Here is a 25,941-nt window from a genome sequence, read left to right as displayed (position 1 = left end):
CCCACCGGGGCCTCCAAACATGATGCCATCAATTATCACGGCAACCAAGCAAGGCAATTGAGGCAACTGAATCCCAAGAGGTTGAGTGACTTACCCAAAGCAATATGACCAGAACATTCGAAACTCAGGATTCAAACCCAGCCTTATGTCCCAATCCCAAGCCTGCCACCCTAGCCTGCACTTCTCTCTTTCTCCATGCCCCATCATTCCCCAGTGGAAGAATGACCAGAACAAGCAGTGCTTTGGTCTGTGATGGTCAATGTCTTTACTTCTAAAGCATACATTGGACTCACTATATATTAACATCAAAAGGGGCTATCTAAAATGGAGTCATTCTTTTTAAAAATCCAAATTTTCACATTTTTATATAAGATCCAAAATGACATGAAATTAAACTATACAATGTTATGAACAGTATAACAACTGCTTTTAGAAAGCAAAAGGAAAGGGAAAAATTAGCAGTTGGGGCCTGTTGTCGGCCTGGGTTCCGTGTCTTTTGAGGCATTGTGAACTGAGAGCCAGCACCAAGGGGAAGGCCCAGCCCCTCTCTGCAGGCACAGGAAGGGAGTCCAGTCCCATAGAGGAGGCGGATGTGGGCTGTTCAGCCTTCTCAAGGCGAGAGCCAGACAAGACAGGCCTCGTTGCTCCTCCGGGCCCTTGGTGCGAGCACTGATTGAAGTCTTCTTTCAAGACCCACGCCCAAGGAGGGCTGGAAGAGAGCAGGGCAGGGCCACAGCTGGGTTCAAAAGAATCATTTTAATAATAAAGGTCCTCTGGGCTTCCCAAGGGATGCCCCCCCCCCCCCCCCACTGGCCAGTCGAGTTCCCTCAACTCCAGGCACCTATGGATTCTCTTCACAGCCCTCTTCCCTGGCCTGCTCCCTATCGCCCCAGACACTCTCAACTCCATGAGTCCCAGTGGGCAGGCAGAGACCTAGAAGGACCCCAGAAGGACCCCAGAGAGAATCTCCAGCCTTGGAAGTCACTGGATGTCATCCAGGGCATCTTGGCAGTGCAAGACCCCTGGGGTCCAGGCCAGCAGCCAGACCATGGTCTAGGGAGAATACTATAGTTCAGAGTCCTTTCATTCACCTCCCCACCCTGGGTGCCCAGGCCTGGTCTTGGCCCAGAAATAGAGCTGGGCAAGCTTTTGAGGTCAGGCCTGGACACTTTGGTTCACACATTCAAGGGGGAAGACACTTGTGTGCATCCACTGGTAAGATTGTGGGCTTGGCCCTGCTTCCTCCCAGGCACCAAGGTGGTCTAACATCTAACAATCTCTTCTACAGTGGTTCTGTCTGGCTGAGAACACATTCCCCAGAGCTTGGAACCATGCTGCAAAGGTAGGAGGGGTACTTTCTGAACAGCAATGTTACAAAAGCTGCCTTTCGTCCTTTCGCTGTGGATGGCACTGTCCCTGGCTGAGTGTGTCACGGGAGAATTTCTCTGCCTCCTCCCTTCTGGCTGGGCCGATTCTCTCCAAGCAGCCCCAGCTCACAGTTGTGCAGCTCTCCTGTATGTCTCACTGTGGGAACCCGGGAGGCCAAATTGCCCCTAGCTGGAGCAGAGAGGCCTGTGGCTCACCGTCCGCCCTTGTGGTCCCCAGGACTGCATCACAAAGCTGGCCTTCATCAAATGGCAACCTGAAGGAGGATGCCCTATATCCAGCCCACCTATAGGACCCAGCCCTTGTCCCAGGCCATCGTCTTCTTTCCTAACCTATCTGGTTCCTAGTTAGGCTAAAGAATTTGGGAAGGTTGGGCCAGCACCCATTCCTCCGTGGGGTAAAGAGAGGCCACTTGACTTCCAGCCTGGTTTCCTGCCCCCAGAGACAAGGGAGGCTGATGGCTCTCAAGAAAAGGAATCCCACAAAGGGAAAGAGGTTTTTGGGATCAGGTTCAGCCACAGCAATCTAGCTACCCAACCACCACCTCCCGCCCAAAACCAGGAATGCCAGGCACCCACACCCTGCAACTGCCCAGCCCAACACCCACTGTCTTCAGGCCCAGGGCCTCAGACCACCGAGCTGGGGAGGACAGGGGTGGGAAGAAGGGGGAGGGTTCAATGGGTGGACCCGGGAGCGGGGACCATGGGGGGTGGGGGTGGGGAGCCTAGCGCTGGCGCACTCAGGGCCACCCTCAGGGCAGGCAGGCAGCCACCTGGTAGGCGCCCTCTGCAGCAGCTGCGGCCGCACTGTGCTGGGCGCTATGCTCCTGCAGCAGGGCCACGTCCAGGAAGCGCTCACCACACCACACGCACTTGAATTGCTGCTCCCGGGCGTGCACACCCTGATGCTTGTTGAGGTGCTCCCGCTGCTTGAAGGCCTTGTCGCAGTTGGGGCACTTGTAGGGCTTCTCGCCCGTGTGCACGCGCCGGTGCCGCTGCAGGTCGGACGCGTACTTGAAGCGCTTCTCGCAGTCCGGGCACTTGAGCGGCTTCTCGCGCGCCGGGTCGCAGCGGTGCTGCACGAACTCTGAGGACGAGAAGAAGCGGCGCTCGCACAGGGTGCAGCGCAGAGGCTTCTCGGCCGCCGAGCAGTGTGCCAGCTGGTGCTTCTGCAGGGCCGACGCCCGCTTATAGGCCTTGTTGCACACGGGGCACTTGAAGGGCCGCTCAGCCGCGCCTGGCAGGCACTTGTGCCGAAGCAGCTCAGCCGACTGGTCGAAGCCCTTGTGGCACACAGGGCACTTGAAGAGCGTCTCGAGGGTGTGCACGTGCTGGTGGTAGAGCAGGTGGCTAGGCTGCCCGAAGCCTTTCTCACACAGGCCGCACTTAAAGGGCTCCTCCGTCTTGTGTGTGCGCCGGTGCCGCATGAGCGCGTACTGCTGCTTGAAGCCCATGGGGCACAGGTCACACTTGAAGGGCCGCTCCGCACTGTGTGTGCGCTCGTGCTGCCGCAGGTCCGATGGCCGCTTGAAGGCCTTTTGGCACTCGCCACAGCGGAAGGGCCGCTCCCCGCTTGGCGTGCAGGGGTGCTGCAGCAGCTCCGAGGACTCCTTAAAGTGCAGCTCGCACACATTGCAGCGGAACAGGTGGTGCTCACCCGAGTGTGCGTACATGTGGCGCACCAGGTGAGAGCGGTGCTTGAAGGTCTTCTCGCAGACCGCACACTTGTAGGGCCGCTCAGAGCTGTGCGTGCGCTTGTGGTGCACCAGGTGCGACGACTGGCTGAAGCTCTTGTCGCACAATGTGCACTTGTATGGTTTCTCCCCAGTGTGGATCCGCTCATGCCGCGATAGCTCCGACAGGTGCTTGAAGGGCTTCTGGCAGATGGGGCAGCTGTAGGGCTTGTCAGCCTGCTCGGTGGCAGGAGCAACGGCAGCCGGCGGGGGCGCTGGGGGCAGGGAGGTGGCAGCAGTGGCGGCTGGCTCAGCCGCCTCAGCGGGTTTGTAGGTCTTCTCACAGATGGAACACTTCACGAGGCCACTCGTGCCGCTGTGCGCGCTGTGGTGCTGCGCCAGCGAGGTGAGCAGCGAGAAGCCCATCTTGCAGACACCACAGACAAAAGGCTTCTGTTCCGCCTGCACACACTGGTGTTCCAGCAGGTCAGTAGCCTGATGGAAGATCTTGAGACACTGCGTGCACTGAAATGAGCGGTCGTGGCCCGCCAGGCACTGGTGCTCATGCGGGCTGGACAGGTGTGCCAGGTCGTGACCACACACACCGCACTTGGGGCCTGGCTCACCTGCGGCCTGCAGGGGCGCATGCTGAGGGGGCTGTAGGCCAGGGTCTGGCTGCAGGAGGATGCCATAGACGGCACAGCCCAGGGGGTTCTCCGCTGAGCCTGGGGGCAGTGTGTGCTCAGCCAGGGCCGGAGGTGGCTCTGCGTGGTGCTGAGGCTGTGGTGGCTGTGGCTGCTGTGGCTGTGTCTGTGGCGGCTGCTGCCAGCTTTCGGACATGCTTGGGAAGATGAAACAGTGTTTGGAGAGTAATGGCTTCAGTTTCCCACTTAAGGTGATCCAACCCACAGAGAAGCTGCCCAGGATCAGGTATGGACCAGAACCTCAGACAAGGCACAGAAGAGTGACGGGTCAGACGGCCCAAATCATTAACCAACACAGACTACGAGGCTCTGCCTACAGGATGGGAGAGCTCTCCGAGGCAAGGTGCCAGCAATGCCAGACGGGCTCTGCCTTCCGGGATGATTGGTTCTGGAAAGAAGAGAAAAATCATGAGCTTGAGGCAGGGATATGCAGCTGGTCCCTGGGCCTCTCCATTTGGCCCACACCACTGCCACATCAGGGAAGAGAGGGGGGTTTAGGGCTGGAAGACCAGCTCTCCTCTGGAAGACCAGCTCTCCTCATACCCGAGCAAAGAAGTCTGCTGGTGGCTCAGCCCCTCCAGCAAAGGGAGCCTCCCAGCTTCCCAGCCTACCGCCAGCTCTCTTTAGTTAACTATCTCACAGATAAGGGTCTGCGATGGTCTGCCCATAATACAAAGAAGTCATAAATTCTGCTCATGCTCCAAAGGAAGAAAGAAGGCCGTGGCGTCCAAACCAATTTCAGCACCATGACTTTTTTTGCAAATAAATTCTTACTTGGAAGCCCAATACGTTATTAGATAAAAGCAGAGAGGCATTGGTGGAGGATTCCCCAAGGCCTTCCAGCTCCTCTCCCCTGGCTGCCTGAATCTCAACCCAGCACATCGCTGCTCAGGGTAAGAGCCTGCTGGGCCAGAGAATCAGGCCTCCCAGACCTGAGGGCCCAAACAGCAAAAGGCCTCAGGCAGCCAATATTTAAAACAACTACAGGAAATGAGGACCATCTCAAAAAACTTACTTTGTCAAGGGTGACCAACATCCCTCTCAACTATCCCCAGGCCCTCTATCCTGATTATGTGCCTGTTTCTCACTCCACACAATAGTTAGGATGGCCTTGCAGAGACCCAAGCCAATGTATGATGGGGGTTGGATGATAGGTCCAGAGACCCACCCAGGCTGGAGGTCTCCACAGCAGAATATCCCCACTCTCGTTAACTCCCAGAGCAGCCAAAACTCCTAAATCTTCTGAATCTGACCGTGCCAAGGAAGATTCCCTGCAGGGAAAAGTAGGCAATTAGGAGTTTGCCTTGGCAATGTGGCAAGTAGCATGCTAACCACAGAGCATTCCTCCTGCTCCCAGGACAACCTGGAAAAGACAACCTTTCCAGAGATGCCCTTGTTCCCTTGCTCCAAAACTCTACAACATTTTGGGTAATCGATGGAAGGTAAAGAACACCCAGCCCAGGCAGATCTCTAACTCACCACTTTGTGGCAGCATAAGGTAATGACAGCGAGAGGGAGGAACTTTTAGAATTACATGCAACCCACTTTCAGGTTTCCAGCTCCTCTGCCTCAAACACTGAAAAGTTTCTAAGTTTTCTCCTGAGGGAAAGAGGGGGGGGGGAAAGGGGATGCCTTCACAGGCCAGCCCTGCCTCTAACTGTTCTGCCAAAGAAACCGAAGACTCGGGTAAAAAACTGTCGTCCACAGCATCCTCCAGGAAGGAAAGGAGGAAAGGCGCCGCTGCCCCGGGCAGATGCAGCAGGTTGCTTGAGCAAGCAGGTAGGAAGCCTCCCCAGGAAAGAAGGAAGAGGGGCTCCTTTGAGCACAGTCTAGGTCCCGGTGCGCCAACCCAGGTGATTTTTCCCCTCCCCGCGGCATGAATGGCTGCCAGACCAGAACCAGGGTCCTAGATCCTGGTGCCCAGCTCAGCCGCCCACCCCTGCCCTCTCCAGGAAGGTGCGGCCTGGAGACCTCTCTGACCATTCCGCAATGAGAGACTAGGGTAAGGGAGGCGAAGGGAGGCCCCCACCTGCGCCGCACGCCAGCCCTGCCTCCAGCCCTGCCTCCTCCCCGGGGAAACCGAATGAAAGGCGATCACCGCCCGCCGGCACTGCCAGCGGCCCAGCGGGGCTGCCTGCTGTCAGCCCTCCCCGGTGATGGCCAGGCCTCTCCGGCGCTCGGGCCGGCCCCGCGGGCGACTGGGCCCGACGAAGGCCCCAGGGCCGCAGGCTGGGCCCGGTTAGTCGCTACCCGCCCGGGCTGGCCTGGGCCGCCCAGAGCTCAGGAGGCCGCCGGGTCGGGCCGGAGCGGGGGAGGTGGTGGTGGAGGCTGGCGGGCCGGCTGGGGAAGGGGTGCGGCGGGCGCGGGAGTGGCCCCCGCCGCAGCCCGGGGCGCCCCGCCGCTCACCTGCTCCAGGCCGCCCGCGGGGTCAGGCGCGGGGCGAGTGCGACCGGCTGCGTTCTCGGCCGCCCCTTTATTCCGGCTCCGGCGGCGGCGGCGCGGCCTACGCGCACTGCCAATCCCCGGCCTCGAGTAGCGGCGGCGGCCGGCCCGGGGGCGGGGCACGGGCGAGCGGCGGCCGGAACCGAGGAGGCGACGTGCGCGGCCGGGCTAGCGGGGCCAGGGCGGAGGAGCGCCGGGAGGGCGGGCGGACGGACCGACGGCCTTGCGGAGACCGGCGGACGGGCGGGCGGCGCGGGGGCCGGGGAGGCGGGGCCGGGGGAGGAGCGGCGGCCGGGGCGGCGGCGGCTGCGGGAGGAGCGGGCGGCGCGGAGCGAGGCCGCCCCCTGCCGGGGACCCCGCGGCCGGGCCGGGTCGGACAGCCGGGCGCGCGGAGTGGCTCTCCAGGGGCCCTGCCCGCACGCGCCGGCGGACCCGGGAGGGCGCCCGGCTCCGACCCACCTGCTCGGCCTTAGGGAGGGGTCCCGCGGCCCGACCCGCGGCCGACGCCCGAGCTTGCGAGGCGGGCCTCCCAGAGCCCCGGAGCGCCCGGAACGGACTCGCCTCTGATTGCTCGGCTTGCTCTTAGGAGCGCGGGCCCTGGAGCTCGGACCTGGGCCGGCTTGAGGAGGGGACTCCCGGGCCGCCGATCCCGCCCGGGCCTCGAGGGCAGGGGTCTCCGCGGGGCCTAGGGCGCCGGCCGCTGACCCAGGGGGGTCTGGTCGCCGATGGCTGACAGAGCAGCGCACAGAGGTCAGGGCCCGGGGCGATCTGTGAAATGGGCGCACAGAGGCTGGGGGAAGGCGGGGGGCTTCGGGGAGGCTGCAGGGAGCCGTCGAGGCGCCGCGAGCCGGCAGACGACGCGGCCTGGGCGGGAGTCCCGCCGGGGTCCCGCGGGCCCCGCCCTCCAGGCCCCGCCCAGGGGCGGGGCTAGCCCGGGCCCCGCCCCCGGAGGGCACTTCCGGCGCGGCGGAATTCCGGGTGCGGGCGCTCGCGGTCGCTGCGCGTCGTCCTGGAGGAGGCCCCATGAGCGCGGCGCCCCTGGTGGGCTACAGCAGCAGCGGCTCGGAGGATGAGGCCGGGGCCGGGGCGGGGGCCGGGGCCCAGGCGCAGCCGGGTGCTGGAGGCTGCGGGCGGTAAGGAGCGAGGAGGTCTTCCTGGGGAGCTTGCTGGTTTGCGCGACGCCCCGACGGGACCCGAGGGTCTGGGGGGAAAGGGGCGATGATGGTGCGGGGCGGCCCGCCAGGGAAGGAGGATCCGGAGGACAGCCCCGGACACGGCCCCAGGTGCTCCCACCTGGCTAGGCCAAGGCTAGGAGGCGGGAAACGTGGGTTTGGGTCCAGCCCCCAGCGCTGGCCGCCTGGATCTCCTGGCGAGCACCACGGCACCGCTCTGGGTCTGTTTCCTCCCTTGGAGAGTGTTTTCATTCATCCAGTAAATACTCATGGAGCGCCCGCCCCGCGCCAGGCTTGGGGCTGGCACACCTGGCAGTGAACCAAGCCGTGGAAGTCGGACTGCGTGGAGCTTCAGTTGTCCGGTGCCACGCCTGGTGCTTTGAGGAGTGCCTTCAAGCAGCAGTACCCGGGCCATCTCACAATAGCTCTGTCAAGTACACTTTACAGACGAGGACCCTGAGGCCCACGGAGTATACGTGACTTGCTCAAGACCCCAAAGCACTTCTACTCCAGTTCAGGCTTGTCCACTTAGGGAATGTGACCTCTGAACCACACACTGCTGCCTGCCCAGTTGTTTCCTGTGGGAACCACGCCCCCAGCTAAAGTCGGCCTCCTGGGGGATTGTTGGGAGACCCCAGTGAGACAGTACCACTGAAAGAGATTTGTGGTTATCTAGAAGGTACCTATGGCACCTGGATAAAGGGTTATGACTTTTGTTGTAGGTGCAAAGGTAGAGGATGCTAGGAGGATAAATTTGCACGTTCTCTTTTTCTCTCTTGCAGTGCCCAGAGCCCACTTCCCAGCCAGAGGTTGCCAGTCCCGGACAGCGTGCTGCACATGTTCCTGGACACAGAGGAGGAGCCTGTGGATGACCCTGAAAAGCATGGAGGCCGGGTCCGCACCTTCCCCCATGAGCGGGGCAACTGGGCCACCCACGTCTATGTGCCCTGTGAGTACTATGTAAAAGGCGAGTGCCTGAGACTGATGGGATGCCTCTTGATAGATGCCTCAATCAGGAGGAAGAAGCCAGAAACCCCTGATGTTGAGGGTAGGAGAGAGATGGACTTAACAGAGAGAGGGAATTAGGGAATTTTTCTGTAAACTTGTTTTCAGTTTCAAATTCGTTGCCTGAAATATTTTTTATTAACCCTTGGTATAGTGTTTTCCAACTCATGAGGAGGGTGACTAGGGAAGGATCTAGAGTAGAATGTCAAGGCCATCCTGGAGTGCGAGAATGGCTAATAGGTTTTTTTCTAAGATGTGCTAGATATGCTGAGGCCAGGTCCCCCTCCCGCCCCCCGCCCCCTGCCCCCAGCCCTCATGAGTGAGTGGCAGGCAAAAAAATGTCGAAGCTTAAGGGTCAGACCTCGCCACCCACTACTCTGAGCACCCTTTATTAAGTTACTGGACTTCCCAGAGCCTCACTTTGCTTACCTCTAAGATGGAGATTATAGAAATCTGTATGTCTTAGAACTTTTGTGAAGATTAAATCAGATCATTTATGTCAAGCTCTAAGCACAATGCACAGAGCAGGTGATGGCTCTTAGTACTTTATGTTAGATCTGGTCAACTCTTAGAACCCCCATTTCCCCATCCACAGAAGGAGAGTGATTCTCTCTACTGCCTGTTCATCAGGGCATTTGGAAAAAGTGACTCACGGTGCGTGTGAGCAGACTGTTAACCACGCAGCTCCAGTCCTACGTCTGGTTAAAAAAAAAAAGAAGCAGCAGCAGCATATATGAGCATACAGTGGTGGCCATTGTAGTTCTTTTTCTCTGAAAAGTCGGGAGCATTCTAAACGTTTATCAGGAGATTCTAAATGTCTAAGAGGAGACTGTAAGTTACGGATTACTGTGGAGCTGTGATCATGAGCTTGCCCTCTGCCCTGAGAGGAAGATTATCCAGAATGTAGTGTTACATGAAGAAAGCTGGTGGAAGAACAGTTCGAATGGTACAGTCTCATATTTTCAGTAAATAAAATGTATATACTAGTACCTGCACTGAGATGGGGTTGGCGAGACAGGTGTCCACTTCTGACAGTTTTGATCTCTAGAGCAGTGATCCTGAAAGTGGGGTGTATGCCCCCGGGGGAAGAGGTTAAGATGATCCATCTGGAAGAAAAGTATTAGAACTTCTTTATCTGAATCTTTTTAAAGTTTCTGTTCTTGGGACACCTGGCTGGCTCAGTCATAAGAGCGTGCAACTCGATCTCGGGGTTATGAGTTCGAGTCCCACATTGGGTATGGAGATTATTAAAAAATAAATAAACTTTTACAAACATAAATAAACTTTAAATAAAATAAATAAACTTTAAATAAGTAAACAAATAAAAGTTTCATTCTCAGGAGTGTGCATTTTGCAATGGGTATAATTTTGTAACGTGAATGTTTGTAATTTATAAATAAATACTGGTTTAATGGAGGTGTGCGTGCAGGTTTGTTTGACTAATGGCCCAGGTGATCACAACAGTTTGGAGACTGCTGCTGTAGGTGACAGGATCTCGGGGGCCCTGCTTTCTCCTTTTATTATTTCCTTTTTTTTTAAATTGTCTACAATGAGCATATGTGTATTACTTCTATAATCATAAAATTGTACTAAGATACATACAGCTAGGCTGCTGTCAAAGTAATTTTCCCCAAAAAACCCAGAGTAACAAATCCTTTCTCTGCCTTCTGGGATACTTCATTCAGCCACACCACCTTGGCTAAGAGCATGGCCCACTATCCACTCTTCTCTCCAGATGACACCAGGGAGGAGTTCCTGGACCTGCTTGATGTGTTGCTGCCCCACGCACAGACATACGTACCCCGGCTGGTCCAGATGGAAGCATTCCACCTCAGCTTGTCCCAGAGTGTGGTTCTTCGGCATCACTGGATCCTCCCCTTCGTGCAGGCTCTGAAAGACCGCATGGCCTCCTTCCAGCGGTGAGTGCCCAGTGCTTCCTCTGCCTCTCATCTCCTCTGCATGGCTCCTCTTCCTGTCCTAAGCTACTGTGGGGGTGTAGGTGTGGGTGTACCACCCCAGCCAGCAGACCAGACCTAAAGCTTAGAACAGTGAACATCTCTTGGAGCCGCCTGCTCTTTACCTCGTTTTGTGCAACTTTGGACATGCAACATAAGCTCTGGAAGCCTTGCGTCCTTACCTATGGGCAGATCAGGGAGCTGCTTTGGCGCCCTCCTCCACACCCCACTCCCTGAGTCATCCAAATCTTCATCCCTTCTCTGGGTCTGTCCAGTGGCCTTTGCCCTGGAGCCAATGGCCCCCCGCTCACCAACATCACAATCTTTGATCTTGCAACAGCCCTGGTCCTCCCTCACACTCCGCCTTCTACTTGCCTTTGGTGCCACACTTCCCAGGCCGGTTGCCTTGGTCAGGACAGCTTGGAGCTTGGGGTTCGTTGGGCAAAGGGGCCTTTGAACTGTGACTTCCAGGGCCATCTCTGCAGTGTACCGGTAAACGTGTGTTTTCGGGGGGGGGGGGGGGGAGTGGTAGCTTTACTCCAAGAGTGAAATGAGGTCGTGCAGGCCTTGGCGTGGCACTTGGAGGATCAGAATTGGACCCAGCCTCTGATTTTGTTTGCCAGCCTAAGACTTCCTTCCTCAACTTTTAACATCTCTTCTTCCTACCAGAGTACCTTTCTCCTGTACTTGGCCAGGTCAAAGCCCTTCTCCTTCATTGTAGCTCTCTGATTTGGCATCTCCCCCAGAATTCCTTAGTCCCAGGAATCATCCTATGCTGTGCTGTCTATACCCCTGTGCTCACTTCATTCATATCCAGTCCTTCCCATGTCCATTTCCCCCTTGGGAGCCAAGGGCCTGCAGGCCCAGGCATGCACCTTCTCTCCGAATACCCTACACGTCTTCTCCAGTTACTTTGCTGACTGTAGGCATCACATGGGTATTTTTTGAATGATTGATCAGGAGGAGAGAGGGATCCAGAGTGTTGGTTTCAGAAGAAGGAACCTAAAAAGCCATCCAGGGGGTGGTTTTATTTGCAGAGCTCCTTCTTGAAATGAGGTGTTACCCAAAAGCCTAGAAGTGTGGATGTGTAAAAGAACAGAAGTCTTCTGGTGCAAGCCCTACCCCCACAGCCCAGGAAGCCTCAGGCCCAGGAATTCTATAGACTCACTCTGCCCAGGTAGGGAACTGCCTGCCCATTTGGTTCAGCCCTTTCTAAGGGCCAGGGGAGGAAGGGATTTGCTCCAATTTAGTCAACCAGAGAATCAGGGCTAATGCTTATCTCTCCACCTCATTCAGCCCCTCCCTCTCCCCTCCTGTGTATTGTTTTGTTTTGTTTTGTTTTGTTTTGAATCTCCACTACCAAATTTACTGAGCAATATATATATTAATCAGGACTCTCTTAGTCACAGACACCAGAAATCCAAACCAGAGTGGCTTAAACTGAGGGGGAATTGATAGGTATAACTAAAAAGTTCAGAAGTAACACTAGCTTCATGAGTGAGTGGATTGGGGTGACCAGATGTCAGATGGTACCTGACACTCTCACCATCTCTTACCCCTGCCCTTCTTGGTGCGAGCTTCATTCTCACAATGGCAAAGAAGGCCACCAGCAACTCGAGGCTGCCAGCCTGGGGAGACAATCATCTTCTAACAGCTTCAGCAAAAGTTGTGGGGACAACTTTGATTGGTTTACCTTGGCTAACATGCTCTGCTTTTGTCAGTTGAGTTAACAAAACCCTCTCCCCTTCTATGTGAGAATGCTTCAGTTACCCTCCTTCCAGCTCTGTTCTCTGGATAAATGTGGAATGTTAGCTCTGTCTGGGGCCACATTTTTTAGGCCCAAATGATTTGTCATACACTGCAGGCATCTGGGCTGCAAAGACTGTGAGTGAGTGAAACCTCTGGCAGGAGGCCATGGCTCTGGGCTTCTCTGCATGCAGTGGTTCTTTGACCAGACAAGTCTCTCGCTGGAACCTCTGGACACTGTGTCCCAGGGCCGTTCCTAGAGATAATGGTCCCTGGGGAGCACAGATGAAGCTTATCTTCTTGCTCCATTTGGGACCAGAGAATAGCATCTAGATCAGAGTAGGCTCCCCCGATGCTCCCCTGCTAGTGCATGGTGTTTCCTGCCCCGTGGCCTGGATAAAGCCGGACTAGGTGGCCTCTTCAGATTTGTCTGTCTGAGCCTGTGACCAAGAGTGGACAGCGCACGTGATTCTGTTGCTGCACCTGAAGGAATGCTGTGTTCTGATTGGCCAAGCCCATTAGATAGCGCTCCACCAGCACAAAATAGGAGAGCAACCGTCCAATACAGGATTCCTGGGAGATGGAGTATTGTTTGGTGTTTTTGGATTCTCTGAAGTCTGGAGTAGTTGCTACTTCTCACTCATTCAGGTTCTATCAACAGATTATCTAATGGTCCCATGTAGTGTCTTGTGTAAGTAAGCACAGGGTTATGGAACCTGCAAGATCAATTATGGCATAGGGCTGGAGATGATATACCCAAGAGGCAGGACAGTGAAGGGGTGTATGCTGGCATCAGCTGCTGAAAGCACACTGACCCTGGGCCTCATGGACAGGGCTGGAGAAAAATGCATTTGCTAGGCTGATAGCCACATACCAGGAACCGGGGAGTGTGTTGATATGCTTGAGCAATAAAACCACATCTGGAACACCAGCTGCAAGTGGAGTCACCACTTGGTTAAGCTTGTTCTAACTCACTGTCATTCTCCAAGATCGTCTGTCTTCTGCTCAGGCCAGATAGAATCGAATGGGGATGTGGGAATCCTGCCCCTGCCCCCTTCATCTTTCAAGTCCTTAGTGGTGACAGCGATCTCTGCAGTTCGTCCAGGGATGGAGTATTGCTTTTGAATTACTACTTTCCTAGGTAGAGGCAGTTCTGGTGGCTTCCACTTGGCTCTCCTAACCATAATCACCCTGGCCCACAGGTCAGGTGGGGACTCTGCCAGCTACTGAGTGTGTCTTTTAATTATGCATTCAGAACTGGAGGAGTAACCACAGGGGGGTTTGGGACCCACCAAGACAGAGCTGAGCTGAAACTCCATTGGCCATCTGGCTTCCATGAGACCCTACTCCGACTGGAGGGCAACAGTGATGTTTTGGTCTCCCAGAATTAGTTCAGAGCCAGGGGCCAGTTGTTCCCAAAAGGTCTAATTATTTCCTTTTCTCTCATGCATAATTACTCCACAAGGCCATAGGTCCCTTTCGAGAAGGCTAGGAAAAAGATGAATAGTATAAATTTTTAACAGTGTACCAGGGTCCTTCTTCAAAGGGACCCAACTTCCCCTTCATTCGAGGAGTTTTAGGTCCATAAACTGGCTCAAGTCTGGAAATTGAGGGTCCGTAATTTTTTTTTTTTTATTCGAGTTAGACGTTGATCACCTGTGTAGAACTTTTCTGCTTGTACAGATGAAGTAAGAATTTAGTAGGCTTCCCATTTATTTCACTTCTAGGGACACCACGACAATTAGCCAGTGCCTAGGTCTGCTGAGTCAGACTCTCCCAATCGCTGCTCTGGTGCGCTGCCTACCATGGTAACTACACTAGCTTCTCAGTTCAGGGTTGGGGGGGTTGTTCGTCTCTGGAGCTGCCTCTCGGTCCACGTTTCAGGTAACTGTCCCAGCAAACTGTTAGATCCCCTTTCTCACTCCCTGAGTGCAGCCTTCATGCCTGGTCTCTGCTTCGTGAGCCCGCATCATGAAATCCAGCCTGATCTGTCTTTACGACACTTGAACCACTAACCCACACCTTTAATATCCATTACCACACACAGCCCCTGGATTTCTGCTCCCGTAGCTTCGAAAACTCAAGTATTTGGGGCATGGCACATCTCCTCACGAGTCATGCTTTGTTGCCCTTTAGGGGTCTGCCAGGACTTTCGTTACAGGCCTAGAAGCAAGGAGGGGTGATGGCGGTGGATCCTGAGGAGACTGGCCAGCCTCCTGTAGGGTAACTGCCTCAGGGGGGTAGTTACCTGGTCCTCTGGTGGTGCCAGATGAATACACTCTGATGGAGGCCGAAAGGCCCACAGCACTGTTTGGGGGGCAACTCTAGGGGGGGCCACTATTGGGGGAGGCCACTGAGGTGGGAGGCCACTGTTGGGGGGGAGGAAGAAAGTTTGGAAGAATTTAGGGGCTTGGTGTTTCAGCTTCCGCAGGGTTTCCCATGTCTCTGCATTCCAACTTGCAGGATCCCAGTCTTTCCCAGGCAGTGTCTTTATTGGAACTGTAACACCCTACAGGGCTAGGAGTCCAACTTGTGTCATAGTTCAGCCAATCACAGGATGTGGTTCCACCTTTGCTCTCAGCAGTTCCAGCCCTGAGGCTACGGGGACGGAGGCCCTCCCCTCAGAGCACACCTAGAGGCTCCTAGGTCCTTTTATGCTGCTTCAGTTGGGATTTCAAGTCCCCAGCTCACCTTTTTCTTTTCCCACTTTGTCCAGTGAGACAGGAGGAGCAACCAGTCAATGTCATTATATCCCACAGTCTCCCCCAAATTGTTTGAAAGTTTCATACAGAGGGTCATTTGGCTCCTTCTATAATAAATGGTTGACTGGGATTATGCAGTGCGGATTTTTTACACGTCTCTATAATCAGTTCCCATGTAGACTACCAGCACTCTCTTTACTTCTAGAAAGAAGTCAGCCGTGTCTTTGAATCCAATCAAGTTAGCCAATACCAGAAGCCTCAGAACCAATTCAGAAAATTCAACCTTAAAATCCTGGTTTAGAACCACTTTTGGTATGAAAATCTGTGGAGGGTTCTCCAGAGAAACAGAACCAATAGGGTAGAGATGGAGACAGCGCTAGAAATACACAGAGATTTATTATAGGAATTGGCTCACGCAGTTACAAAAGTCAAGAAATCCCGCAATCTGCCATCTGCAAGCTGGGGAACCAGGAAAGCCCATGGTATCATTCAGTCTGAGTCCAAAAGCCTGAGATTCTGGTGGGGGGTGGGAGGTGCTGGGGGAGAGGGAGATGACTCTATGGTATAAGTCATAGAGCCTAAAAGCCTGAGAAAGGCGATGTCTAGTGTCCAAGGGCAGGAGAAAGTGAGTGTCTCTGCTCAAGCAGAGAGTGGGAGCGCCACTTTGTCCTCCCTCTGCCATTTTTATTCTGTCCAGGCCCTCAGTGAATGGAATGATGCCCTTCCACACTGGGGAGGGCCATTTGCTTTATTCTATTCACCAATTCAAATGCTAATCTTTTCCAGAACCGTCCTCACAGACACCCAGAGATAATGTTTTACCAGCCCTTGGGGCATCCTTTAGCCCAATCAAATTGACCCATAAAATGAACCCTCATGGTTGGGGACAAACCTCTAATGTCCACTTCAGGACGTTTGTCAGGTCCCTGCAGAACTCTTTGGAAATGCTGCACTTAACCACGCTCCTGCTGGTTCTGTCGTCCCTTATATTTTCCCCAAAAGGAATACATTTGGAGGCTGAGGGCTGATGGGGAAGCCAAAAGCTGGCGGACTCTAAGCCCTGGACAAGTTGTGAGATTTTACCCAGCGTGCTAGGGTGTTGTGTCCCATCACATGGAAACCTGGCCCAGAGGCCGTAAATGATCATTCCCTGCAATGGTATTTGCCAAGTTGATCCACTAAGGGCATGAAGCCAGTGAGTCCCTCTGAGATCTCCTAGTGTCTCAGAGAACATAGCCGGAACTGGGCAGAATGAAGGCACTTCCCTGGCTGAACTCGTGCCCTGTGTAACTGATCTGAGAGATGGGTGGGTATGAGGGTGGGCAGGTATTTCTGCCCCATCTTCACACCCCACCTTCATTATAGCATCACAGGTGACAGCAAGGGCTTTGGAATCAGACTGAAGTTAAGATTGTAGATCACCAAATCCTACTTCACCTAACCTCAGCTTCTGTGTCTGTAAAATGGGCACAGTTAGAGTGCCTGCATCACAGAGTTGTGTGAGGATTCCCTTAGCTCATCCCCACAAAGCCCTCAGCTCAGCGCCTGGTACGTGGGAAATGTTCATCTGCTATCATCTACTTGGTAAGTTTCTCAGTTCCCATCAGTAAAATTGAAATAGTCTCAAAATGTTCATTGGGATGAACTGCCATTAATAAAACTTTTGCTGGCTCTCAGTGAAGCTCTGTGTTACTTCAACTGGGTGATTATGGTAAGGCCTTGTTCAGCCCTAATATTTAGGATTCAGTTATATCACCTATATAACAGGGTAAAAAAATGAAGTGTGAAATAAGTTAACTGTTTACAAGTACTCCTTTTTAATATAAATGTTTTTTGGAATTAAAATTATTATTATTATTCCTGAAACATGGTCTCTACTTTTCTAAATTCCAGATTCTTCTTTACTGCCAACCGGGTAAAGATTTATACCAATCAAGAGAAAACCAGGTGGGTCTCCTTGTCTGCCCCTAGTTGCTTCCAGAAGATTCTTTGAAGTAAAGACTGAAAGGGTGTTTTGCTTCCAGCCTTGTCTGCCCCAGTTTTTTCTGTTTGTGCTTTTCTGTTTGTGCTCTGACTATAAAAGCAGCTGTTCCCAAATTGGAACCTTTCATTAAGAAAAATAAGTAGAGGGGCACCTGGGTGGCTCAGTAGTTGAGTGTCTACCTTCGGCTCAGGGCTGTGATTCCAGGATCCTGGGATTGAGCCCCATATCAGGCTTCCTGCATGGAGCCTGCTTCTCCCTCTGCCTATGTCTCTGCCTCTCTCTGTGTGTCTCTCATGAATAAATAAATAAAATCTTTAAAAATAAAGATGAGAGAGTATGTGTGACAGCTGAGGGGAGGGTAGCTGGCACCCGAGAGCCATGTCCCCAAGAAAGGGTCCAGACTCTGGAGCAATGCCATGCTGGAGAGCGGGGCCACAAAAGCTTGAGTGTTGTAGACACGTGGCAGGGGCAGGTAAAGGAGTTCGTCGAAGGTCTGAGCCCCTGGGAGGAGAAGAGATGTGTGGTTAGAACCGAGGAAGGAAGGTTTATGGACAGAGGAAAGAGCTGGCTCAGAGGGCGGACAGGCCAGGCAACCAGGAGAGAGGGCGAGAACCCAAGGCCCCAACCTGACTGCTCCCGGTCACTTCCTCCACCCCTAGCCTGGATGATTTACATCCTCAGGGGCTGCATCTCATGCCATGTTGTCTCCACTTCTGCCTTCCACAGGACCTTTATTGGGCTCGAGGTCACCTCAGGGCACACCCAGTTCCTGGACCTCGTTTCGGAGGTAGACAGAGTCATGGAGGAATTTGACCTCACCACTTTCTACCAGGTAACAGCCTCTTGCTCTCCACTGGCCTATCTCAAAGTGGAATAAAAGCATCCTCGAAGGAGGCCTTTTTAGAGCAAACCTAAGAGCCCTCCAGAACTTGCTCACACAAAGTGTCCCTAATGCCAGCCTTCTGAGGACACCCACCTCCATGAGAGAGGGGAGGAGAGGAGTCCAAGATGTAGTCAGGTGCTGCCCATTGAAAAATCCGACACTTCATAGGAATCTTTTGTTATATCTTCAGTATACATAAGATTTACCCGTTCTGCTCCATGTGGATCCGTGTTCACATACTTTTTAAGAAGTAGTGGTTCTCCCAATCTTTTTTTAGTAAAAACTCCACATACCTTCCTGCACCTCACGCCATGCCCTCTGGCGGTATTTGAAACTCCAGACTGAATATTGGGTCCTTGAAAGGCTCCTGGTTTTGCTTGATACATTCTTTTTAAAAGCAAGCTGAGGGGGGATCCCTGGGTGGCTCAACGGTTTGGTGCCTGCCTTTGGCCCAGGGCATGATCCTGGAGTCCCGAGATCGAGTCCCGCATCGGGCTCCCTGCATGGAGCCTGCTTCTCCCTCTGCCCGTGTCTCTGCCTCTCTCTCTCTCTCTCTCTCTCTCTCTGTGTCTCTCATGAATAAATAAATAGAATCTTAAAAAAAAAAACAAAAAACAAGCTGAGGTACACCTGGGTTGCTCAGTGGTTGAGCATCTGCCTTTGGCTCAGGGCGTGATCCCCAAGTCCTGGGATCAAGTCCCACATGGGGCTTCCTGCATGGAGCCTGCTTCTCCCTCTGTCTATGTCTCTGCTTCTCTCTCTCTCTCTCTCTCTCTCTGTCTCATAAATGAATAAATAAAATCTTAAAAAAAAAAAAACAAGCTGAGGCATATGAATATGAATTTCAGTGGAGATTACTGCTCATAATTTTAGACATTTTAGGTTTTGTTCGTTTCATCTTAGAAAGTATGTCATCTATTGAATTGTTCTAGATCAGAAAATAGAGCTGGAGCCTGCATTCTCATCCAGGTCCCAGATTTAATGACTGTGTACAGGAAGGCTTCTGGAAGCCAGACAGTCTTAGCTGAATCCATTGTAACAAAACACCATAGATGGAGTGGTTTAGACAACAGGGGTTTATTTGCTCACAATTCTGGATCCTAGAAGCCCAAGAGCAAGGTGCCATCATGGTCAGTTTCTGGTGCAGACTCGTTTCCTGACTCATGGGCAGCTGTCTTCTCACTGTGTCCTCACACGGTGGAAGAAGGAAACCAGCTTTCTGTGGTCTCTCATAAAGGCATGAATCCCATTACAAGGGCCCCCCCTTGGATAAGCTCATCTAAACCTAATTATCTCCCAGAGACCCCATCTCCAAATACCATTGCACTGGGGATTGAGGCTTCAGCAAGCACATCTGGCAGCGGGGGGAGCAGGTTACAGACACAATTCAGTCCAGAGCCGGGGCCAACCCAGAGCTAGTTTATCTATCTGTAGAAAGTGCTTGGGAATCAACACTGATCAACACTGAGGACCAGGCCTCCAGCAGGGATACTGTGACAACTGTCAGGACCTACCATCCTGGCTGAACCTGCCAAGGTATCCAAGTGACTGGCTGCCTCCCTGCTGTTTCTCCACAGGCCCCTTCATTCCACATCAGTCTGGCCTGGTGTGTGGATGATGCGCGTCTCCAGCTCGAAGGGCAGTGCCTGCAGGAACTACAGGTGGATTCCCAGTGCAGGAGCACAGAGAGTGCCACATGGCACACCAGGAGTGACGGGCTGCATGCTGGGGAGCGGAGGGTTGCTGGCAGGCCCTGATGATTACGTGTGCAATCCAGAACCTATGGGAGGAGACCCCCTCACCTCACCTTGCTACTGAAAGGGCAGCCCCATGGCCACGGCCCCCGGGGGGAGCCTGTTAACAATCCAGACCTCTTTGGCCCCAACCTGGACCTAAGAAATCAGAACTGCATTTAAACAAGATCTCTAGGGATTTGTGTGCATGCTAAATTTTGAGAAGCGCTGCTCTATGACACTGATCTGGGAGAGTGCTGTAGGCCCCTCCTGAAGCCCTAGTCCTTCGTGCAAGGGTCAAAGGCGCTGGTGCCCACAGGGGCCTGGCAGGTGTTAGAAATGAGTAAAACGGGCCAGGCATCCGCCCCAGGTAGCCTTCCTATTTTGATAAGTGAGCGATACATTTCCTTTCCCATCAGTTCCTTCAGAGGAGCTGATCCTCCACCTCTGGGAGAGGAGGGAGTGGGGAATGTGGACCTAGTGTCGCTAGCACTTCTGTTTTTTCAAAGGAGGCCAAAAGTCCAGATTTTTATGTGCAATCTATTTTCAAATGTTGGCACTAATGTGTATTTTTCTTTTTTTTTTCTTTTTTTTCTTTTAATGTGTATTTTCTTAAACATGTTGCAAGCCAAACAGTGTGTCCAGACAGGATAGAGCCCCTGGGCCATCAGCAAGCAGCTGCTTCTGCTCTTGGCCTAATCATGCAGTGGGGGCAAAGAGCCCTGGTTTGGGGCTCCCGTGGACCCGGTCCCCATTCCAGTTTTATTGGGTCTGAGCGTCCATTTCCGCCTCTGCAAAGTTGGGATGATAGGACCAACCTCACAAGATTGCAGAGCTGATGAGACAAGAGATGCCCAAGCAAGAGCCTGGGGCCTGCCAAGCCCTCAGCCTCCCTCCACAAGTGCCGAACCCCTGAAGGATTTTAGTAGGCTGGTCTTATTTGCAGTGCCCTCTGGGTCCCTGATTTGCCTTAATATGACTCTCCTTTCTTGGTTCCCGGTGGAAGAATATCGTGGATGAGTTTGAAGACTCCGAGATGGTGCTGCGCGCCCATGCCGAGCAGGTCCGCTGCAAGTCTGGAAACAAGTTCTTCTCGATGCCTTTGATGTGAGCAGCAAAGACCCTCGTCCCAAGCCAGGCAGAGATGGAGGAGCCAGCTCTAGTCCCTGGGGAGGCGCCCAGCCTCCCATTGGAGGCCTGATCTGGAGCACAGCCCCGACGGAGGTCTCTGGGTGCCGGTTCTCACCAGGCGGTGGTTTGGGGCTGCAGGTCCCACCTGGCTGTGTGGTCATTGTCAGGAATCACCAGTAGAGGGCAGCCTGGGCTTCCTAGTTCCAGGTCTGTGGTCCTGCCTGGCACGGAATAAAGTGAGGGTCACCCGGTGAGCCCACCCAGACTCAGCCAGAATCCCCAAGGTAGCCCTCCAACAAACAGCCCCTCTCTCACACCCTACCCCCTCCCCCATCAGCTGTTTGCATTTGGATGCCATTGGCCTCCACGGGGTTCTTAAAACCATCCTGCCCTGGCTCTTTGCTCACTCACGCTGGACACCGTGTGCTTTAATGGGTCTGTCACCCTCCCTTCCTGAAGCGGGTCGCTTTATTTATTTTTGGTACCACGCCCACCTCCATGGCCAACAGAGGCCATCTCAGAGCCAAGGTGCAGAGTCCTCATTTGTGCTTCTGCATCAGTTTTCCCCACCCCTGCCTTCCACTCGCCCCCAGCCAGGTGCCTGGGGAGCTGGGAGCAGATGTTTCGTTTTGGCCTGGCTGGTGGCTCTAAGCCAGGCCTCCAACGCTCTGTGACCTCCAGCTTCTCACTTCTCATCGGCTTTCCCAAAGAGGCAGAGAGGCGCCTTCCCCCAGTTCTCTTTCCACTGCCTCCTGCCGTGGGCTGCGGGCATTCTGAGGGGGGGCTTAGAGGAAGGGGAGCTGCCCAGGGCTTTTATTTTCCACCAGGCCTTCACCAGAGCCAGACCAGTCCTCTCAGTTGTCATTTGCATCTCTGGTGATCGAGAAAGATTTTTATGTGCCAGTTTTCAGTTATGTTCAAATAAAAATTTGTTTTAATTTTGCATTTTGCTTGGGACTGCTTCTGTCCAGCTAGGTGAAAAGATGAATTTGCTCTGTCCCCACCATCTCCAGCGTGCCTCACAGCATGGGGCACTCTTGGGAGTCCCCATTATGGCTTCTAAGGTGGCCGTGAGAGGAGGCATCGGTGGTGCCTCAGTAAAATGACAGTCACCCGGCCTGCCAGGGTGCACACCAGAGAAGTGGCATAGACCACATCTAGCCCAGGGCGGGGACTGTGGCTGGTGTGCAGGTGGGAGGTGGGGAACGGTGCACGCCCCTCATCATTGTAAGCAAAGACATTCAGACCTGACCTGCTACCACACAGTCGGAGCCCTTCCTAGGACGATGTCCTCTGTTCTCCCAACAACCCCCTGAAAAGTCAACCAGGGAGGAATGAGTATTCCACTTACACAGAAGAACAGCTTAAATGCCTTATCTCTTGTCCACCTTGACCTCCATCCTGCACTGGGGCTCCCAGTCAGGCCTGCTCTCCCCAGCCTCACCTGAGGAAAGGGGACCTGTCACTCTGGCTCCCACTCCGCCTCTTGCACCCTTCTGAGGTAAGCTCCCAATCGCTGCCCAAAGATGCAGGAAGTCACATTCTGTGCCTCTTTCCCCAACTCCACCGCACTGATGTGCTGATTCAACTCCCACTGAGCAGTCAGTTCTGGGTTTTGAGGTCACAGTGTAAAGGGCGAAGGCTGGCCTCCTTCCTGGCATGCTAGGAACACCGCACACTTGCTGTGCAGCCAGCACTTACCGACACTGGCTCTGTGTCTGGATGCCTACAAGGAGGGGACAGGCAGGGTGTGCAGAGAAGACTCCCCATCTCCAGCTTTGCGCTTCTCAGATTGGGAGGCACAAGAAAGCCACCCGATTTCCTGCAGGCTCCAGCTTGGCGTGGAAGCCAGGCTCCAGCAACGCAGGCTCTGTAGCCTCAGACCAGCTGATTTTCCTCCTCACCGACACCAATCCCCCATCTTGGGCGCTGGCTCTCCACAGGAGAGGGCACCCCCATTAACAAACCCGGGAGGACCGGCTGGGCCAGCCCCAGGGGACGCTGTGGCTCCGGGTGGAATTACAGAACTTTAAGAGATGGGCCAAGATCAATAAGGGGCTCTTCAGGCGGAATGGCAGGTGGTGACAGAGGAAGGAAGCGGGAGAGTCGCTGGTGGGGGAGGGTCAGCAGGGAGGCGGGGAGGGGGGGGGGGGGGGGGGGGTGCCTTGGCGGAAGCCCAGACTCTGAGTGTGCCGCTGGAGCTGGAGCTGGAGCCCGAGCCGCCGGCTCCCAGCGCTCTGCTGACAGTGCAGGAGCAGCTGGGGCTCTTCCATAAGAGGAGATGTGATCCGAAGACAGAAGACGAGACCAGCACAGGCTGGGGTCCACCCCTTGGCAGGCTGGCTCAGAACAGAGAGATGCTCCTGATGGGGATTTTATCACACCGGAGAGAGTGCAAAATCAACACATCTGGCCTGGGTGTCCTCAGATGTTCCCTACAGGGCAGGGAAGTGATCTTCCGAGGCCTCCTTGGCCCATTTCCACCTGGCACTCTTGGCTCTCTCCACACGCCTCTCCAGACCACCCCAGCTTCGTTTCCAAGGAAAAGGGAAATCACTTTGCCTTGGGTTTTGTTTGTTTTTCAAAATTTTATTTAAATTCAATTTGCCAACATACTCTAACACCCTCTGCTCATCTCACATGTTTGGCTTGTTTGTTTATTCCTTATCTTAGTACCCGGAGCCTGAGGGGCCCATGGGGGTGGGGGTAGGGGGGTGGCAGCCAAGGATGGGGGTGGGGCCCTGGGCCCGGTTCCAACCCACAGTGCCTTGCCTTTATGAGGGACTTCAGCCACTATCTGAGCCAGAACCCTCTTACAAATGAAGAGGCAGCCCAAAAGAGGGGAAAGAACTTGCTCAGGATTGCCCAGTAAATTAGTGCTGGGGCAGTGCCCCACCCCCAATAATCCCTCCCCACCCCTCCCAGGTCTGGTTTCTAATCTCTAGGCGTTTGTACACCACCTCACAACACCTCGGAGTCTCAGTGAAGCTGCCATGAAACCAGGTGTCTGCACTTTAATTCAGAAAGGCTCCAAAAAAACAAAAAGTGCCAGGTGGGAGGTTCTAGATGCAGTGATATTAGCAAATCACAGATGACATTTAACACTGGGTGACCCAAGGCTAGGGCCCATGGTGTCTGTCCTGCCAGTCCCCTCAGGTCTTAGGTGCTGGCCAGACCCTGTAGGACCACAGACCCCTGTGATGGATGGGTGTACCAAACCACCTGGGAGCCCAGAGGTGACTGCAGGTCCCAGAACCCAACTACTGGGAGCCTCAGGGTCTGGTCACAAGGGATGCTGCCTCTTTTTTTTTTTTTTTTTTTAAGATTTTATTGATTTATTCATGAGAGACACACACAGAGAGGCAGAGACACAGGCAGAGAGAGGAGCAGGCTCCATGCAGGGAGCCCAATGTGGGACTCGATCCCAGGTTTCCAGGATCACCGCCTGAACCGAAGGCAGGCACCCAACCATTGAGCCAGTCAGGCATCCTGAGATTTACCCCAGGAGAGGAACCTCCAACAGAGAGAAAACAATGACCAAACTGAACACAGGTCTCTAAGAGCATTACTCAGTTATTCACAGTTCCTGGGTCCCTCTCTTTACTAAACATCACTAAAACTCAAACTCTGCTTTTTATTTTTATTTTTAAAAGATTTTTTAGAAAGTAATCTCTACACCCAATGTGGGGCTTGAATTTACAATCTGAGTCCCATGATCTACTGGCTGAGTCAGCCACGTACCCCTCAAACCCTTCTTTTTAAATTGGTGATAAATATTGGGAAAGATTGCAATGTGTTCAGTTAAACGAAGAAAAGTCTGTGGTCCATTTCTGACAACCACAATACATTTCAGAGTAAAAAATTTAGAAATTTACCACACTTATCGTAGCGAGCACAGTATATGTATAGAATTGTTGAATCAGTGTAATACACCTGAAGCTAATATAACACTGTTGTCAATGATACTTCAATTTAAAAAAAAAAAATAGAAATCCATTTCTCAAATGAGGGGGTCCCACTGAAAAGGTAGTGGAAATGGATAAAATTGTCCCAACCTTTTCCCTGAAGAACTAAGGCCCTTCTGCATACTTTCTGCTAGAATCTAGTTTTAGCAAGAAACCTGCTAAATCAGTTTAGCGAAAAATCCCCTCCCCTAATAATCTGAACAAACTCCCCATCCCCACTACCCCCTAGGCAATACCCCCTAGGCTCCTGCCTGCCTTAGCCAGAGCCCACCCCAGACTTAATGTCTGCTCTTAGTGATTTTCCATCCGCCAATGCCCCCCCACCCAACTTGCTTCTTCACTATAAATCCCCCCTTGTTCTGGTTGTCTTGGGAATTGAGCCCAAGTCTATAGTGGAGTCTCTTCTCCTACTGCAATAGCTTTTTTTGGTAAAAATCTATCTTCACTGCTTTAACTTCTGTCCGACCCTGTTTCTCTTTATGGTTGTTGGTAATGTGACCCAGATCTGAACTGGAACCAGCTTCAGACTCACAGACATAACAACCAGGGTTGGTGCTATGCATCTAGACCTTTTGCCACCAGCCTGTTTGCTGGTTTGGGTTATCTGATGATAATCCGACTCCAGAATCCACTGCTCCGGATAAATGTCCCCTGAAACACAGTGAGGACAGATTTTGATTCTTAGGATTCTGAGTATTCCCTAGATGCTGGGTCAGAGTCCCAAGCAAGCAGCTGTTTAACTGTTAGAGTCCTGGATAAACAGAGGCCAGGTGAGTCCTAGGCTTTTCTGATTAGAAGATGCCAGTCTCTGTAAGGAACAGAAGCTGGGTTAGAATCCCAGGCATTTCAGTTCGTAAGTGTAAAGGTACCAGTAGTCTAGAACAGGGAAGCTCTTCAACTGAACGAAAGCTCTCCTCAAACTCCTGCTGGCTATATCCTTCTGTGGCCAAATGCTGTCCACTTTCTTTCTCATTAGCAAAACTTTACTGAAAACTCTCTTTACAGTGGGCCCTCTGGGGGCTCTTGGGATTTGCCCAAATTAGTGCATTACCTAAGGGGAGCCCTAGGGCAATCAAGAACAAAATTTTCTGATGCACTGTGGTCTGCTTTGTTCAGTTGATATGAAGAAACCAAAAAGCAACTAAATGATTCAAACCTCATTCAAACCATAGAAGTTGGGATCCCTGGGTGGCTCAGCGGTTTGGCGCCCGCCTTTGGCCCAGGGTGTGATCTTGGAGATCCGGATGGAGTCCCGGATGCTTCTCCCTCTGCCTGTGTCTCTGCCTCTGTCTCTCTGTCTCTCTCATGAATAAATAAATAAAACCTTAAAAAAAAAAAAAACATAGAAGTTCTTGAACAATGTCTTCAGAGAATCTGTTCTCAGTAAACCCCTAGAACCCTTCATAGCACCCCCTCACGTTCCCCTCGCAGTTCTTCATATCATCCCTCTCTCCCAAAATA

At 53.3% G+C, this 25,941-nt stretch overlaps 2 protein-coding genes across 4 annotated transcripts; one reads left to right on the top strand and one right to left on the bottom strand.

The window, feature by feature from the left end:
* Positions 1-247: 247 nt before the first annotated feature.
* On the bottom strand, positions 248-6,430 carry ZNF319 (zinc finger protein 319). 2 transcript variants are annotated; one of them, XM_041767319.1, is made up of 3 exons: positions 6,169-6,430; positions 4,931-5,033; positions 248-4,150 (listed from the first exon to the last, which is right to left on the bottom strand). In XM_041767319.1, exon 3 carries the CDS (start codon positions 3,896-3,898, stop codon positions 2,138-2,140), a length of 1,761 nt encoding a protein of 586 aa, XP_041623253.1. In that variant the 5' UTR covers positions 3,899-4,150; positions 4,931-5,033; positions 6,169-6,430; the 3' UTR covers positions 248-2,137. The 2 variants fall into 2 exon arrangements, with proteins under 2 accessions (XP_041623253.1, XP_041623252.1); XM_041767318.1 differs by lacking the exon at positions 4,931-5,033.
* A 382-nt stretch (positions 6,431-6,812) lies between these two features.
* USB1 (U6 snRNA biogenesis phosphodiesterase 1) lies at positions 6,813-21,458 on the top strand. 2 transcript variants are annotated; one of them, XM_041767321.1, is made up of 7 exons: positions 6,813-6,954; positions 8,159-8,325; positions 10,117-10,300; positions 16,678-16,731; positions 17,495-17,600; positions 19,229-19,312; positions 20,391-21,458. In XM_041767321.1, exons 2-7 carry the CDS (start codon positions 8,214-8,216, stop codon positions 20,493-20,495), a joined length of 645 nt encoding a protein of 214 aa, XP_041623255.1. In that variant the 5' UTR covers positions 6,813-6,954; positions 8,159-8,213; the 3' UTR covers positions 20,496-21,458. The 2 variants fall into 2 exon arrangements, with proteins under 2 accessions (XP_041623255.1, XP_041623254.1); XM_041767320.1 differs by lacking the exon at positions 6,813-6,954 and adding an exon at positions 7,150-7,337.
* Positions 21,459-25,941: the final 4,483 nt, after the last annotated feature.

The sequence above is a fragment of the Vulpes lagopus genome, chromosome 8, assembly GCF_018345385.1.
Source record: "Vulpes lagopus strain Blue_001 chromosome 8, ASM1834538v1, whole genome shotgun sequence".
Taxonomy (NCBI): Eukaryota; Metazoa; Chordata; class Mammalia; order Carnivora; family Canidae; genus Vulpes; species Vulpes lagopus.
The sequence above is the reverse complement of the archived record's forward strand: the minus strand, read 5'-3'. Positions and strand labels throughout refer to the sequence as shown.